Source organism: Paramisgurnus dabryanus, chromosome 12 (genome assembly GCF_030506205.2).
Source record: "Paramisgurnus dabryanus chromosome 12, PD_genome_1.1, whole genome shotgun sequence".
NCBI lineage: Eukaryota > Metazoa > Chordata > Actinopteri > Cypriniformes > Cobitidae > Paramisgurnus > Paramisgurnus dabryanus.
Window position 1 is genome coordinate 22,829,629 of NC_133348.1, and position 13,870 is coordinate 22,843,498.

Consider the following 13,870-nt stretch of genomic DNA (forward strand, 5'->3'; position numbering starts at 1 on the left):
ACTTGCAGTGCGTGTGTTCACTATTCACTGGATGGGTTAAATGCAGAGGTCACATTCCAAGTATGGGTTACCATACATTGGCAAATACTCACTTCACTTCACCAACAGAAGTGGGAAAGGTCTCCTATAGCTATGTCAATCCATGAGCCTGTATATAGTGACAGTTGCAGGGAGACTTTTTTGGCTGTTAGGCCTATAATTCTTTTCTGGATAACAGCACTAGATTATTTCATTACAGACGTTGATCCAGTGCATCTCAAAGCATTTACAGTCAGTCCTCAAACACATCTGTTGGACCATTGTAAAAGTACACAATTGTTGATTTTGAGATGGCTTTCGATTCGATCTGGTATGATGGACCCTTCCTAAAACTACTGGAAAATGGGATTGGAGGGAGAGCATTTTATTTCATCAGCAATGTGCTGTGAAAAAAGGAAACAAATGCACAAATACAATGCCTATTAAGCACCACACTATTTAACATTTATATAAATGAATTAGCATTAAGTACTTCAACTGCACCTGGCCCAACCCTGACTGAATCAGAAATTAAATGTCACCTCTTTACATATGATTTAGTCATTCAGTCAAAAACAAAAGAGGGATTCCCACAGCTCCTTGACATAGGAACATTCAGTCAAACATGGGCTCTTAAAATTAAAATAGAATTTTGTTCAAAACAGATCCAGATGTAGGGAAAACACACTTCCAGAGCAGGAAACCAAGGACTCCAACCAAACCCATGAATACACCGATCTGGGACTAATAATAAGTTCAAAAGGGAATTTGGCTCTAACGCATCTGTAGCCATAAAAGAATTGAAAGCAAAAGCAATGAGTCTTCTACATGAAATCCAATATGAAATTTTAGTTTAAACATTGCTAAAAATCATAAAAGCAATAATTGAACCAATTGCATTGTAAAATATGGGCATTCCAAAGAACTTTTCTAAATGTGAAAAAGAGGAAACCCAAACTCTGCATACCCAAATTTGTAAGAGCATCCTAAAAGTAAACAGAGCAACACCAAACAATTCATGCAGAGCTGAAATAGGACAATTCCCTCTCATTAATCAGCCTAAAAAAAGAGCTCTGAAATCATACAATCACTTCAAATCCAATGATCCAACGATTCAGCCCATGCTGAAACTACATCCAACCTTGCACAGCACAATCTGTACTAACCATATTACAAAATTACATCGCCTATTGTGAAGATGCCACTAAATCAAAAAAGAAGATTACACCACTGAAAGAAGATTACAGGCCAGCAGAATACCTGAACTGTGTTAAAGATCATAAACAATGACACAGACTGATTGATCATTGCCTGGCTACAGAGAGAAGACGTCAGAAACAGAGATGGCAGCCGCAAAAGCACAGACTTTGTTTATTGTGTTCACATAAGTTGTGGAAACACTGTTTTGCTACACTGTGATAACTATCAGAACATTCGATCGGGCTACTTCACAACATTTCAACAAATAATATAAAATTTTATGCCACTATATCAAATACATTTTGGGCGAAAATGATCACAACAGCAGCAAAATATGTAACAGTCAACAGATAGAGACAGTCTACAAGTCAGATACCATCTAAACATTTCTAAATATTTGTACAAGGTGTTTTGTTTATGTTTTGCATTTATGTATTTATTTACTTATTTAAGGATTTTTGTTTGTATTTATTTATTCATCATTTATGTATTATCATATTATAATTTATGTATTATAACCACTATTTTGTTGTTCAATGTTCATGTAATGGGCAATACTGTACAAATCGTGAGAATAAAGCTCATTTGAATTTGAGAGAGAGAGAGAGAGAGAGAGAGAGAGAGAGAGAGAGAGAGAGAGAGAGAGAGAGAGAGAGAGAGAGAGAGAGAGAAAGAGAGAGAGAGAGAGATAGGGGAGTGTCATTAGTCAATGTTTGCTTTGCTCGTCTCTGTATAAGCTCATCTTCTCACTCATCTTGCCAGCGATGTCTTCAGAAGAGCAAGATAATGGTGAGTGATTATAAATGCAATACTATTATTATTTACTAAATGAAAATGTTCGGCTTATTCTGTTGTAATGACAGACATTGATTCCTCTCTCGACTTAATTTCATGTGAAACATCAACATCGCGCAAAAGACCGCAGGCAAAGGCTCCCAGCGTAAATGAAGAAATGCATGTACTGCATAAACTGTATAGGCTACTGCAAAATGAACGATTTTCTATACAGTCTTTAACTGTATTGAAGACGCGTGCGCTGAAAAATACGGCACAACAACGCGTTCGTTGAATGAATTAACAACACGAATAGATCAATCGAGCTCAAGGCATTGGATGTGTAAACAATACATTGTACATCGCTGGGTTAATGAGTCACTTCGTTTATTCACAGAGCAAAGGAGATGTCACACTCGTATAGGTTGTTTGTTTACGTCATGTGCGGATAACGAGTGTTGAACTACTACTACTACGCAAGAGAAATTACAAATATCGTCTTCTGAACAAATAAACATTAGAAACCATCACAAAAATGTTAATGATTTAATAGCCATAATGGTTTTAATGGAAATTGTAATGGTTTGGGTCTCTAGTGTTGGGTTCTATTGATATAGAATAGCCTGTTGGATTAATGTACAAAACACAAAAAAGCAGGTTCATAATAATATCTGTAATAGAAACCCTTGGAATTCTTTATTACTTAGGCCTTCAAGCTGTTTTGTTTTAAAATTTAAAATTACAATACATAAAACTAACACATTTTTCAATCTTACTAATTGAAATCACAGCCAAATCCAAATTATTTTTAGTACCAAGACGAACATTATAGGCTATTATTTCTTTCCCACAGATTGGATCTCCTTGTTTGACTGACCTGACACTTGACCATTGGAAGCCGACAGATCCTTAGCAAGCAAATGTTTATGACAAACAACTTGCTGATTATAAATAGTGATGACATTCATGACTGAAACATCACTAAGCATCACATGGTGACGCTTTTGCTGTTTGCAACAGCAAGCATATTTAGTCTAATGCCTTTTTCTTTTGCTATTTGGGAGACATTTTAATGGACCTAAAATCCAAGGTGTAGGTGTTGTGCTGGATTTGTCTTGGATATCATGGGCTGTGGAGGCTCCCGGACAGATGTGTTGGAGCCAAGATATATGGAAAGCTGGACCAAAGAGACGGAGTCCACATGGCTGACCAGCACGGACACAGACATACCACTGTCCTCCATTCAAAGCATTCCCTCAGAAAACTCTTCAGAAGTGGGCTTTCCTTCAGAGAAAACTGCCAACCTTGGTGAGAATGGACATTTTGAGACCATTATCTGATTCTGAAAAGATTAGTTGAAATAACAAAAATCTTAGGTCAGTTACTTAGTACACAGACCTCAGTCCGAGGGTTTCCCACATTGTAAACAGTCACGTTAAATGATTTTTCCTTGCCGGAAAGTGAGGATAGTGTTGTGAGCCTGCTACTGCATTCCAGTAGGCCTCTTGTTGCCATGGAGATGGTTAGGTCCATTCAATACTGTAGTACAATATAGGCAAGGTTGAGCACAATAAATGCTCCTTATCTTTTTGTGCAACATTGATACTCTAGTGTGTAACATTGTGAACTTGTATGAATAACAAATAAACCTGAAGGATCTGACTATGCATAAAATATATTCCTTAGTTCATGGTTAGTAAGATGTAGCAATATTCTATTTAACTTTGTGTTAAATCTTATCTCATCTATTATTGTGTTTATCTTATTAACCACCTTATTATCAACTCTTAAAGATCTATTTGATGATGGCCTGCCCTCTCCAGCTCAGGCCTATCTGAAAGTTTGTTCAGCCATGTCTGAGGTGGGCTTAAATGACATAAAAACAGGAAGCACCCCTGCCGTACTCTCTTCACAAGAGCAGGATGTGCTGTCCACGTCTGGTACCACATTACAGAGAAGAAGTGTGCTGCGAACTGAAGAAATAGTATGTATCTCCAATATATATATATATATATATTGATTTTGTTCGGCCTTTTGTTTGCACAATGCAATTTCATGAAATATCTTTTTTACTTAAAGGGACAGTTTATGGAAAAATTTAAATTCTGTCATCATTTACTTACCCTCAAGTTGTTCCAAACTTAAATACATTTCTTTGTTCTGCTGAATACAAAGTAAGATATTTTGAAGAGCAAGGAGATCTGGGGCACCATTGACTTCCATAGTAGGCAAAAATAAACCTATGGAAGTCAATGGTGCCCCAGATCTGTTTGGTTTTTAACATTTTTCAAAATATCTTCCTTATGTTCAGCAAGACAAATAAATGTATAAAGGTTTGGAACAACATAGGGTGAGAAAATGAATACAGAATTTCATTTTTTGGTTAAATATCCCTTTAATGTTGATTGCTTACACATCAATACTCATTTTATTAGCCAGACAAACCATTTTTCATAACAATTTCACTAGTCTGCATACCTGTAAAAAAAAACTTATTTTAAGAACTCATTTTAGACCTTATGCCAATGTAAAAGGCAGCAAAATATAAAAACCACAACAATGTCAGTACAACTTTAACACAGTTGACAAATAATTTTCAATATCTTATCACTATGCATTTTTTTTTATCAAAACCTTAGGATGTATTAAAAATACAGGGTTCCCACTATTAAGACAAATGTCAAATTCCCTGACTTTAACCTGACTTTCAATGACTAAAAAGCTTAATTTTCATATGTCTGATAATGTGTACACGGAGTTTATAAAATAGTTTAGCTTAAATATGGTAAATTAATAAACAATGCAAATAAACAGCTGTTTAGATTGTAGTCTTACTTGAAATCAATGGATGCTTGGACCCGGAAACGGCATTTCTTACGTCATAATTTAACAAGCAAATTACAGTTTGATAAATGCAAACTCAAATTTAAAGCAACAAACTAAATCCCTGATATTCCATGACGTGGACAAAAAAATATATAAAATTCTCTGGAATAGACCTTTAAAAATTCCATAATATTCCAGAAATTCCATGACTCGTGGGAACCCTGAAAATAAAAAGAGCAAAAGAGAATTTGGGGAAGAAGAGCAAAGATTGTATTTTGCTTCCAGCGTATCTTTATACATTTTCCATTCAATGTGATTTATTACATTAACACATTCAGAAGTTTGTGATGTTTGCTGTTGCTAAGTAGCCTATTATGAAAAAAAAATTAGTTATCTTCAAATGTTTGGTAACAATCCTGTTTGATCAACTGTAAAATGTGTCAATGCCTTCTCCTTTAGACCAAATGGCAGGACAACAGGATGTCCACCAAGCAGGTGACCATCACTGTGACTCAAAGTATCCGGAAGGTGGACAAGAGCGGAAAGATCAAGGAAACATCCCAAACCACATATGAGGTCATGAAACCAGTGGACGGTCTGAAGGATGCTGCCATTGACTCAGTGCCTAAATAAGTTGCTTTCTTGAGGATTGTTCATTTCATTTGCCTGAAACAGATTCTGTCATGGATTTCTTAAAGCCTTGGCAAAGATTTAATGGACCAAAGACGTTTAAAGCAGGGATGACCTGAATGAAGAATTCCATCAGTGCTGTGATCAGCAGTATCATTCATCGGTCAATGCATTATCATCCTTAAGTTGCAGACGACATTAGATTGTTTTAATAATGTCTACTTCTATGTTGTTTTCATGTTGTGTCCGTTTTGTTTTTTGATGCATACAGGGTCTTAGTAAATGTACAGCACACATACTGTATATTGAAAGCACAAAAAGAAGGCAATCAGAGATGTTGATTAATTTAAAAGTCTGTTCATCGATGAATGTGGTTTAAAGTACATATTTATTTAAATTGTTTGTGAAAAATACAAACAACGAAGCGTGGGGTTTCTCTTTTTTATTTACAAATTGATTAGAAGTTTATTTGTTTTATAGAGTATGTGACAATGTGTATGTATATGAGAATTAGGGCTCTTTTGGAGATCCCCAGTGTTATTCCCGCACTACAGTTGCCTTTTTGGTAGAGAAACTTTCGGGTTACAAGATTGACACAAGGCCACGACTAGCCAACCTTACCCTTTTAGAGTAAACATCAACACTGTACTTGGCATTACTTCAACATTGTCTTATCATTTTATAAGATTAAGTGTCATGTAAAAATTATTATGTGACTACAGGGAAAACATCTGTTTAAAACTTAATTAGTTTCTGTATGAAGCTACAGGCAAAAGTAATGTGTAAAGATAAGATTTATTTTGTTATTTTAATACTATGCCATAAGACGTTACTGTCAGGAAACGCATAATAATAGATTATGACAGATTTTCAGTACATTGTAAAATTATCTTAAGAATTACACTAAAACATTGTGATCAAAAGACCACACACTGTTAAAAAAGACTAGAAAGTCTCCACTGCACAATGATTATATTTGTAATGTTTTTGTTTGCATTGAAGTTCTTTTAAAATCATATTAAGCCACTAATTGAACATAATGTTGATTATGCTAAATGTACATGTGCACCATTTAAATCCCCATATCCTTTTACAGTCTACTTACTGGGACACTCAACATAATGGCTCAAAAGTGGTTTATGTAAACCGAGAGATTGTGACCAAACTGTATTCTGTTAGTCTTGTGTGTCATTACAGGCACTTTCAAAGAACTTCATTTAAACTTGAGTTTTCCAAGTATGTAAAGGAAAACATATATGGATCTTTACTTCAAAATGTACTGTAGTACACATAGTGTAAACATATATTGCATGAAGCACATAGTTAACTAATGAACACAGTCTTGTTCTTGGCACAGGTGCAGAATACGCAATGTGTAGTCTTGTGTAAGCACAAGGGAGTTACATAGTAATGAAGAAAGAGCATGACATCAAAACAAATAAATACAGTGCAACATAAAGGTAACAACCTGTGAAAGCAAAGTCACTGTACTGGTAATGCAGCATTGGAGGAGATCTATAATCATAGTCCTGTTTCTTTTAGAGTATGAATTTGTCTCTGCTCATTGTATTCAATGGGTCCCAACCTAAAGCTTGGCTCCTTCCTCTTCATCCACTCATCTGCAAGGAACTCTGGGAAGAAAAAAGCTATCTCTCTCCTGGCTGATTCAACAGAATCTTAAAAAAAAAAGAGTATGAAATAATGTGCTATCTGAACATCTGTCTGTCAGGAGTAAGTAACTAGCCTTAAAGGGACAGTTCACCCAAAAATAAGATATTCTGATAAATGATGGTAAGCACACAGCTAATGGTACCCCATAGTACTTGTTTCTCCTACTACTATAGAAGTCAATGGGTACCATTAACTGTGTGCTTACCATCATTTGTCAAAATATCTTCTTTTATGATGGTGAGGAAATAAGGACAGTATTTTGTATTTGGGTGAACTGTCCCTTTAAGACAATAATCAAATGGTTTGAATTTTTTTCAAAAACAAAAAATATTTAAATGAATCCAGGATATAGTGTGTCTGTATTATTGCTACCATTAATATTCATTCTCTCAATTGTGCAGAAACAGAAAATTATCTAAAGATTAATACTATTTTACATAGACATTATTTGAATAAACTTAAGCCAATAAAAGCCATTATTTTAATTGTGTCATTTATATGTATAAATGATAGTGTGTGATTAGGAGGCAAGCCTCATAGAGCTTGTAAATATGTGTAATTGCTGAGAAATGAGAAATGTTGGTTAATGAAGAACCATATTATGAGAACTGTTGTAAAACTTATTTGTTCCAATCAGTTTAACCAAATAAATCCGAATTGAAATTATGTACCTGAACCATGGGTGGTGTTTCTGGTGTCAGTCAGTCCGTACTGGCCCCGAAGGCTCTCTGGTGAAGTAAAACGGGCTCTAAACACTTTTGTTGGGCCCATCATCGCTCTCCAGTGAGTGATAGCATCCTCCCTGGCTAAGATGTAAGCTCTCATTGGGCCACTGAAATAAGATTTAAGAGTTTTTTTCATATGTACAAGAAACACTTTGAATCACACTCTAGGAATCCTCTAGCAGACGAAAATATAAAAATGAGACGCAAACCAATATACTTATTTGGCCAAAAGCAAATGTGTAAATATATAGGTGTGAATGTGCAGTGTAGTATACACAGTATATGAAAATTGCTGATATTATACAGACATATGCATACATTACATATAAGATATATACATATAAACCCAGTATATACATACATATAAAGTGTTCAGTGGAATTTAAACAGGGGTAATGTGCATGTGCAAAGTCCAATTGAGGTAGGTTGGAGATTGGCTAGGAGTGTTTAAAGTGTCATACACGTACAAGTAAAACTAAAAGCGAGTAGAATCGATGTAAACGGGTCATCTTTAAGCAAGTCAAATTTAAGCAAAGCATAACTGACGTCAAATGTTATTCGAATGTATCAGTACATACATCTTTTATACCTTATTCACAGTTTAAAGGTGCAATATAATTAAGCACAGGTCAGTACAAGTGCTGCGGCACTCTTTTAAATTCCACAGACAAAGATGAGGCGTGAGGACAGGGTGCCATGGTAACATCAGCCTCACTCTCTAAACTGGACCAGACGCAACATTAACAATACTTCCTCTCTCCTCTCTCTCTACTTCCTCTCTCCTGAAGCGTAATGATCCAATATGGCCAAGTAAATCTAATACTTAATGAAAATGAATAAAAAAAGGTTCACATTGACCAATGGAAACAATAGCAAGCTGAACTTGTTGACTTGAGATGTGTTGTGTAATAGCACACACTGGTACTATGTCAATGGTTTCGAGAAAAAGATAGCAAAACGCCTTCTAACTTATTCATGAGATCGATTAACAGACGCTCATTTATTTTGCTTGAGTCATTTGTCAAAAGTACAAGAGTACATGCTGTTCCAAAATATGAATAATATCTATATTGCCTGCTGTTTATTCCTTCAAAAATCCACTGTATCAAATAAGACACAACTGGTTTTATAAATATATTAGCATATTATTTTAATATTCAAGGGGCTTCTTTAATTAGAAATAATTAGGGAGAAAGCTGAAATTTGAGCCAATAAAAAATATTTACCTTGACATGAATTCAACCAATCTTTGGTAGAAAAATCGCCCTGTAAAATAAAAAACAGAATAGATGAAAAGAAATCGCTGATTAATTGCAAAGTCTTTGATTTGATTTTAGCAATTCATCCAATAAACAATCCACCAAGGGTGATGTTGTGGTTCACACAGCAGATTTTTGCTGCATCTGCTATCTTGGCCCGGCAGTGTTTTGAATATATTATACAGACACATGGACGCTTAGCATCTGCATTTTCTTCAGAGGAGAATATAATTATAAGCTGAGACTGAGTAACATGTAACCATGACTCATCCTGTTTAACATCACACATCACTGATACACACCCACACAAGTACATCACCATTCAACTTCAGTCTCTACAGAAACCATTTCCATTCATATAAGTCTGGATAAGGAAAGCTGAGCTAGCTTTGTTTTCCCACATCGTAGGGCAGATCTATGGCTTACTAGGGAACAATATAAGAACATTTAAAGCTGCGTATGCATATTTAAAGCTGTGTATGAGCTTAAATGGTTACAAATATAAAAAATGCTGTTTTTTTAACCCAGCATTGGGTCACAAAGAGCGTTGGGTCACAAAGGGACAAACCTAACTCGTTAGGTTGTAATTTAACCTATGCTGGGATGTTTCGACCCAAAATGCTAGGCTGTATTATTCCATTGCCAGGTCAAATATAAATATTTTCTAGAATATTTAAGCCAAATTTAACCCAGCCTTTCTTTTTTAGAGTGTATGTGATCCTGTCTTTTATTTGCTCCCTTGGTAAACATGGACAAAGAAACCTATTAAAATAAATCTCCATTGTTAATCCTTTGATCTTTCATTAGAAAAAATCTTACTTTTCAATCAGGTAAAACAATTGAAGGTGGGGGGAGTCACATTATGAAATAAATATTTTTCACCAATGCACAGTGGCCACAATTATTGGCACGCCTAGAAATCAACAAAATATCTTTGAAGTAAATTCCCATTCATATTTCAAAAATATAATCATACACCAAGGTGACAAGAAACATGAAACTGCCTGCCATGACTTTATGCTTCACAGGAGTACACATATAAAGTAACACAAAGGCTAAATTCCTTAATCAATTGAAAATTCCATTTTCAATATCAGGGATATAATTCATAAGTTTAATCATTCATAAAATTATGTTACAAATCTACCTGGAATCCATATACTGTCTAATGAATTTTGAGTAAAATAGTTTGAGTGGCTAAAATCTCTCCAAGGACCACAGCTGAAGAATGCAGAAATGATTTGAGACTTTGAGACTAAAAAAGAGCATTTTGGCGACAACCTCACAAGAGGGGTCCAGACAAGGATAAAACAAGGATTAAAACAAGCAAAAAAAGGATACAAACAAGGATACAAACAAGGATAAAAATTGTACCCCATGTATACAGTTTAATATGATGGATCTGTAATGTTGTGGGTCTATTTTTCTGCCAGAGAGCCTAGACATTCTTGTTCACATATATTACTGCATGGCTTTTAGCAAATATCAACAAACAAAAAATCAAAACCTGACTTCCTCTGCTAAAATTGCATATTACACAATAATATGCATATAAAACTCAAAATAAAAATGGGTCACGAAGCACAAAATGAAGGTTCTGAAATGGTTATCTCATGACCTGAACCTTATAGAAGATTACTGGGATGAACTGAAGAGGAGAGCTGACTTGGGAAATTGAGAGATCTGAAGAGATCAGGGGTCTTATTTATAAAGTGTGCCAGTTCCCACATAAAGGTTGTGATCTATTAAAAAAAAACTTGACGGGAGAATGAGCTTGAAGTGTGGGATCTGAGGATGATTCATGTATGCACAGGTGATCTGTGATTTATAAAGGAAACTTTGCTTGGTTTTATAAGTCTTAATTTTTTTTGCATATGCCATTTTTGGCTTTTGTGCATACGTAGACTTTTAGTAGGGATCCTTCGCACAATTTTATAAATGAGACCCCTGGTATGGAGGAATGATCTTTGATCTCTTGTCAGGTTTTTTCTAAACTCATCAAACCTGATACAGGAAGATGCAGAGCTTTTATCTTGGCTAAAGGCCTTTTAAAAAAGTATTGGGGGTGTCATTAATTGTGGTCACAGTTTTCAACCCATTTTTATTATTTTACTTCAAAGTTTCGCATTTTGTGTTTTTTTTTTACTAAAAGATCAAAGGGTTAACAATGCAGGTATTTAACTGTGTTCATATTTACCAAGGGTGCCTAGAAGTCTGACCATGACTGTATTTATATTCAGTGTGTGACATGAAGAGAAACTCTACCTGCATGTTCAGCGTAAAACTTTTCTGAATCTTTTCTTCTCCACATCAGATCTTTCTTTCTGATAATAATAAAGTTTTCTACAATCTTCTGATGAAGAGCCTGAGGAAATATATAACAAACAAAATCAAAAGCAATCAAATCATCCCCAAAAACACCTGCTGCAGTTCACCATTAGTCTTTCTGGTATTTTCCTTTAAACCGGGGACAGGTTTTAATCTTTCAAAAAAGTGACAAAGTATAGCTTGAGTGATACAAGCAAATAAAAACAAAATCATCCACTGGTATAAATTCAAGCAGTCTGAGGTCCAATTTTCAAACCAGGCTGCAAAAGGAAATTGCCGCTAATGAAAGGCACTTTGAAGCTACAGACAACAGAAATTAAATCAGCCAAGACATTGACTCATTTTAATAGAAAAGGCAAAATATGTAGCATAGAATTAATTCTCCACAAATCAGATGAAGCCAAAAGCCATCCATTTATTTTATTTTTAAAGCAACAGTTCATTCAAAAATAAACATTTGTTAATCATTTGCTCAGCTTCATGTTTATCCAAACCTGTATGTCTTCTTCAGAACATAAAAGAAAATATTCTCTTAAAAAAAGATTATCTTAAAAAATCTTATTTTGTGTTATGCAGAAGAAAAGTAATATATGTTTTAAACAACAAAAGGGTTAATAGATATCTATAAATAGATTTCTATAAACATCAAATAGCTGGCACTTGAGGGAAACACCCAGATTTACAAACACATTAGGGAATGTCTTATGAGGTAGGTATGTAAACACCTGCACTGCTGTCAGTAAACTAAAGTTATGTAAACTATGAGTATCAAAAAGTGTCTCAGTGTCTAAATGTGTCCCCGATTAAATGAATTAACCATATTCTCTTGAGTAGTGTATGAGAGTAGTGCTCACTGTGACCCTTTTGGTGCAATCCTTCATGATATCTCACCTCCAGAATGAGAGGATGAGCCACGGCATCTGGTTTTATGACCGCAAGGGTGAGCTGGAGTGCTTTGCCACATCTCATGCCTGCCAAAATGTTCGGATAGGCTATTCCCTACACTAAAGCGAGGAAATATAACGCGCGTATGTTGTTTACACTTCGATCTGATCAACCACCAGCTTTAAAACATACGAGGGCACGTGAACATTTCAAACATCTATAATTTCAAACCTCTATTTCGACGATAAATTCCAAAAAAAAAATAATGCTACAAGCGATTTACTGTAAAGACTTCTTACATATCGACTACACGTTATATTAGCTTTCAAATCGTTTTCTAAAGGAAACAGTTTGGTTTATAAACAGTCCTTTCTCCGTGCTGTTTGATATGTGGGCGCCGCCATCTTGAGCAGCGCGCTATGTTCGAATTCATACGGTGCTGCGCAGATTGATCGGTGTATGACATCAAAATACCGCGACAGCGAATCCATCCATTAGGTCTGCGCAGCGCAAAACGAAGTCGAACTTTAATCCTAGATACAGAAATTGGTATAAAAAGAAACTTTATTGATAGTCAGCTCCGTACTGTTGCATGTAGGTGTTGTGTCCTGGAAATCTGAAAAATAATGATAAATAGCGAACAATACATCTATTAAATAAGACCCAACTAGGATTTAAATATTCTTTAATGGGAATCCATGTAACTTAATGTGAGCAACTAGCCTAAAATAAATGTACCCTTCAATATTTATTATATTTATTAAATAATGTTTATTAAATGTTTCTCGTTAAAATATAGATATATTATAATATACGATTTTTAAAATTATTATTATTTATATCTACCATCAAACTAAAATTACAGCATTTTAAACGGGGCCAACTGCATAGTAAAAGCGTATGCTAATTGCAAGCGGTCCAATTTTTAAATGAGTTCAAATTGTCACTTGTATATAACCCCCCCCCCCCCACACACACACACACACACACACACACACACACACACACACAAATGTTAATTACAATATTTGTCACCAAAGCAATTACATTTATGTTAAACCATATAATAGGCTGTGACAACTAGCCCCAGTTTCCACCACAATCTTTAGCAATGGCATTCTATTCCAATACTTCTAAATTGATTAACCTGACAAGAAAAACATAAATGCACAAAGCCATTTTATGTGACCAAAGCCTCATAACCTATAACTGACTTCTATTGCTTGTGACAATACAATTACAAAACAGAGTAGCCATGTCACTTACAATAAAGGCTTGTAAAATAGCATATGGAATTGTTTTTATGTAACTTAAAATGTAGACAATGCTTAATGAACTAAATATAATTCATCTAGACATATGTGAAGAGTTTTTCTAATATGCATGTGAATAATCTTCAAGAAAGCAACATGCTTTAATTAATACAATTTTGAAGCTCACACATTCTGCACGATATCAAACCATTTAATTATTACGTAATATGAATTATAAAATAAAAATCTTAACACTGTGGTATCACTGCAGCAAATTACTTTTTGGTGCTACATGACAGCT

The 13,870-nt window shown here is 34.9% G+C and overlaps 2 protein-coding genes across 3 annotated transcripts; one reads left to right on the plus strand and one right to left on the minus strand.

The window, feature by feature from the left end:
* The first annotated feature begins 1,909 nt into the window (after nucleotides 1-1,909).
* baalcb (BAALC binder of MAP3K1 and KLF4 b) lies at nucleotides 1,910-5,877 on the plus strand. Of its 2 annotated transcripts, none has more exons than XM_065257219.1 (4): nucleotides 1,910-2,007; nucleotides 3,057-3,300; nucleotides 3,786-3,976; nucleotides 5,278-5,877. In XM_065257219.1, the coding sequence occupies exons 2-4, from the start codon at nucleotides 3,117-3,119 to the stop codon at nucleotides 5,449-5,451; spliced, it is 549 nt and encodes a 182-aa protein (XP_065113291.1). In that variant the 5' UTR covers nucleotides 1,910-2,007; nucleotides 3,057-3,116; the 3' UTR covers nucleotides 5,452-5,877. The 2 variants fall into 2 exon arrangements, with proteins under 2 accessions (XP_065113291.1, XP_065113290.1); XM_065257218.1 differs by having other exon boundaries at nucleotides 1,911-2,007; nucleotides 2,846-3,300.
* Nucleotides 5,878-6,734: 857 nt separating this feature from the next.
* Nucleotides 6,735-12,725, minus strand: nme6 (NME/NM23 nucleoside diphosphate kinase 6). The gene is made up of 5 exons (XM_065257220.1): nucleotides 12,323-12,725; nucleotides 11,369-11,468; nucleotides 9,071-9,110; nucleotides 7,791-7,951; nucleotides 6,735-7,124 (listed from the first exon to the last, which is right to left on the minus strand). The coding sequence occupies exons 1-5, from the start codon at nucleotides 12,398-12,400 to the stop codon at nucleotides 6,970-6,972; spliced, it is 534 nt and encodes a 177-aa protein (XP_065113292.1). The 5' UTR covers nucleotides 12,401-12,725; the 3' UTR covers nucleotides 6,735-6,969.
* Between the last annotated feature and the right edge of the window lie 1,145 nt (nucleotides 12,726-13,870).

What these genes read in the sequence shown, in the direction of transcription:
- baalcb (XM_065257219.1), top strand. Translation starts at nt 3,117, where the DNA reads ATGGGCTGTGGAGGCTCCCGGACAGATGTGTTGGAGCCAAGATATATG. An exon ending in AGAGAAAACTGCCAACCTTG is followed by an intron (nt 3,301 to 3,785) that starts GTGAGAATGGAC and finishes CAACTCTTAAAG; the next exon opens with ATCTATTTGATGATGGCCTG. An exon ending in TGCTGCGAACTGAAGAAATA is followed by an intron (nt 3,977 to 5,277) that starts GTATGTATCTCC and finishes CTTCTCCTTTAG; the next exon opens with ACCAAATGGCAGGACAACAG.
- nme6 (XM_065257220.1), bottom strand. Translation starts at nt 12,400, where the DNA reads ATGAGATGTGGCAAAGCACTCCAGCTCACCCTTGCGGTCATAAAACCA. An exon ending in GTTTTACGCTGAACATGCAG is followed by an intron (nt 9,111 to 11,368) that starts GTAGAGTTTCTC and finishes TTTATTTTACAG; the next exon opens with GGCGATTTTTCTACCAAAGA. An exon ending in AAACACCACCCATGGTTCAG is followed by an intron (nt 7,125 to 7,790) that starts GTACATAATTTC and finishes TTTTTTTTTAAG; the next exon opens with ATTCTGTTGAATCAGCCAGG.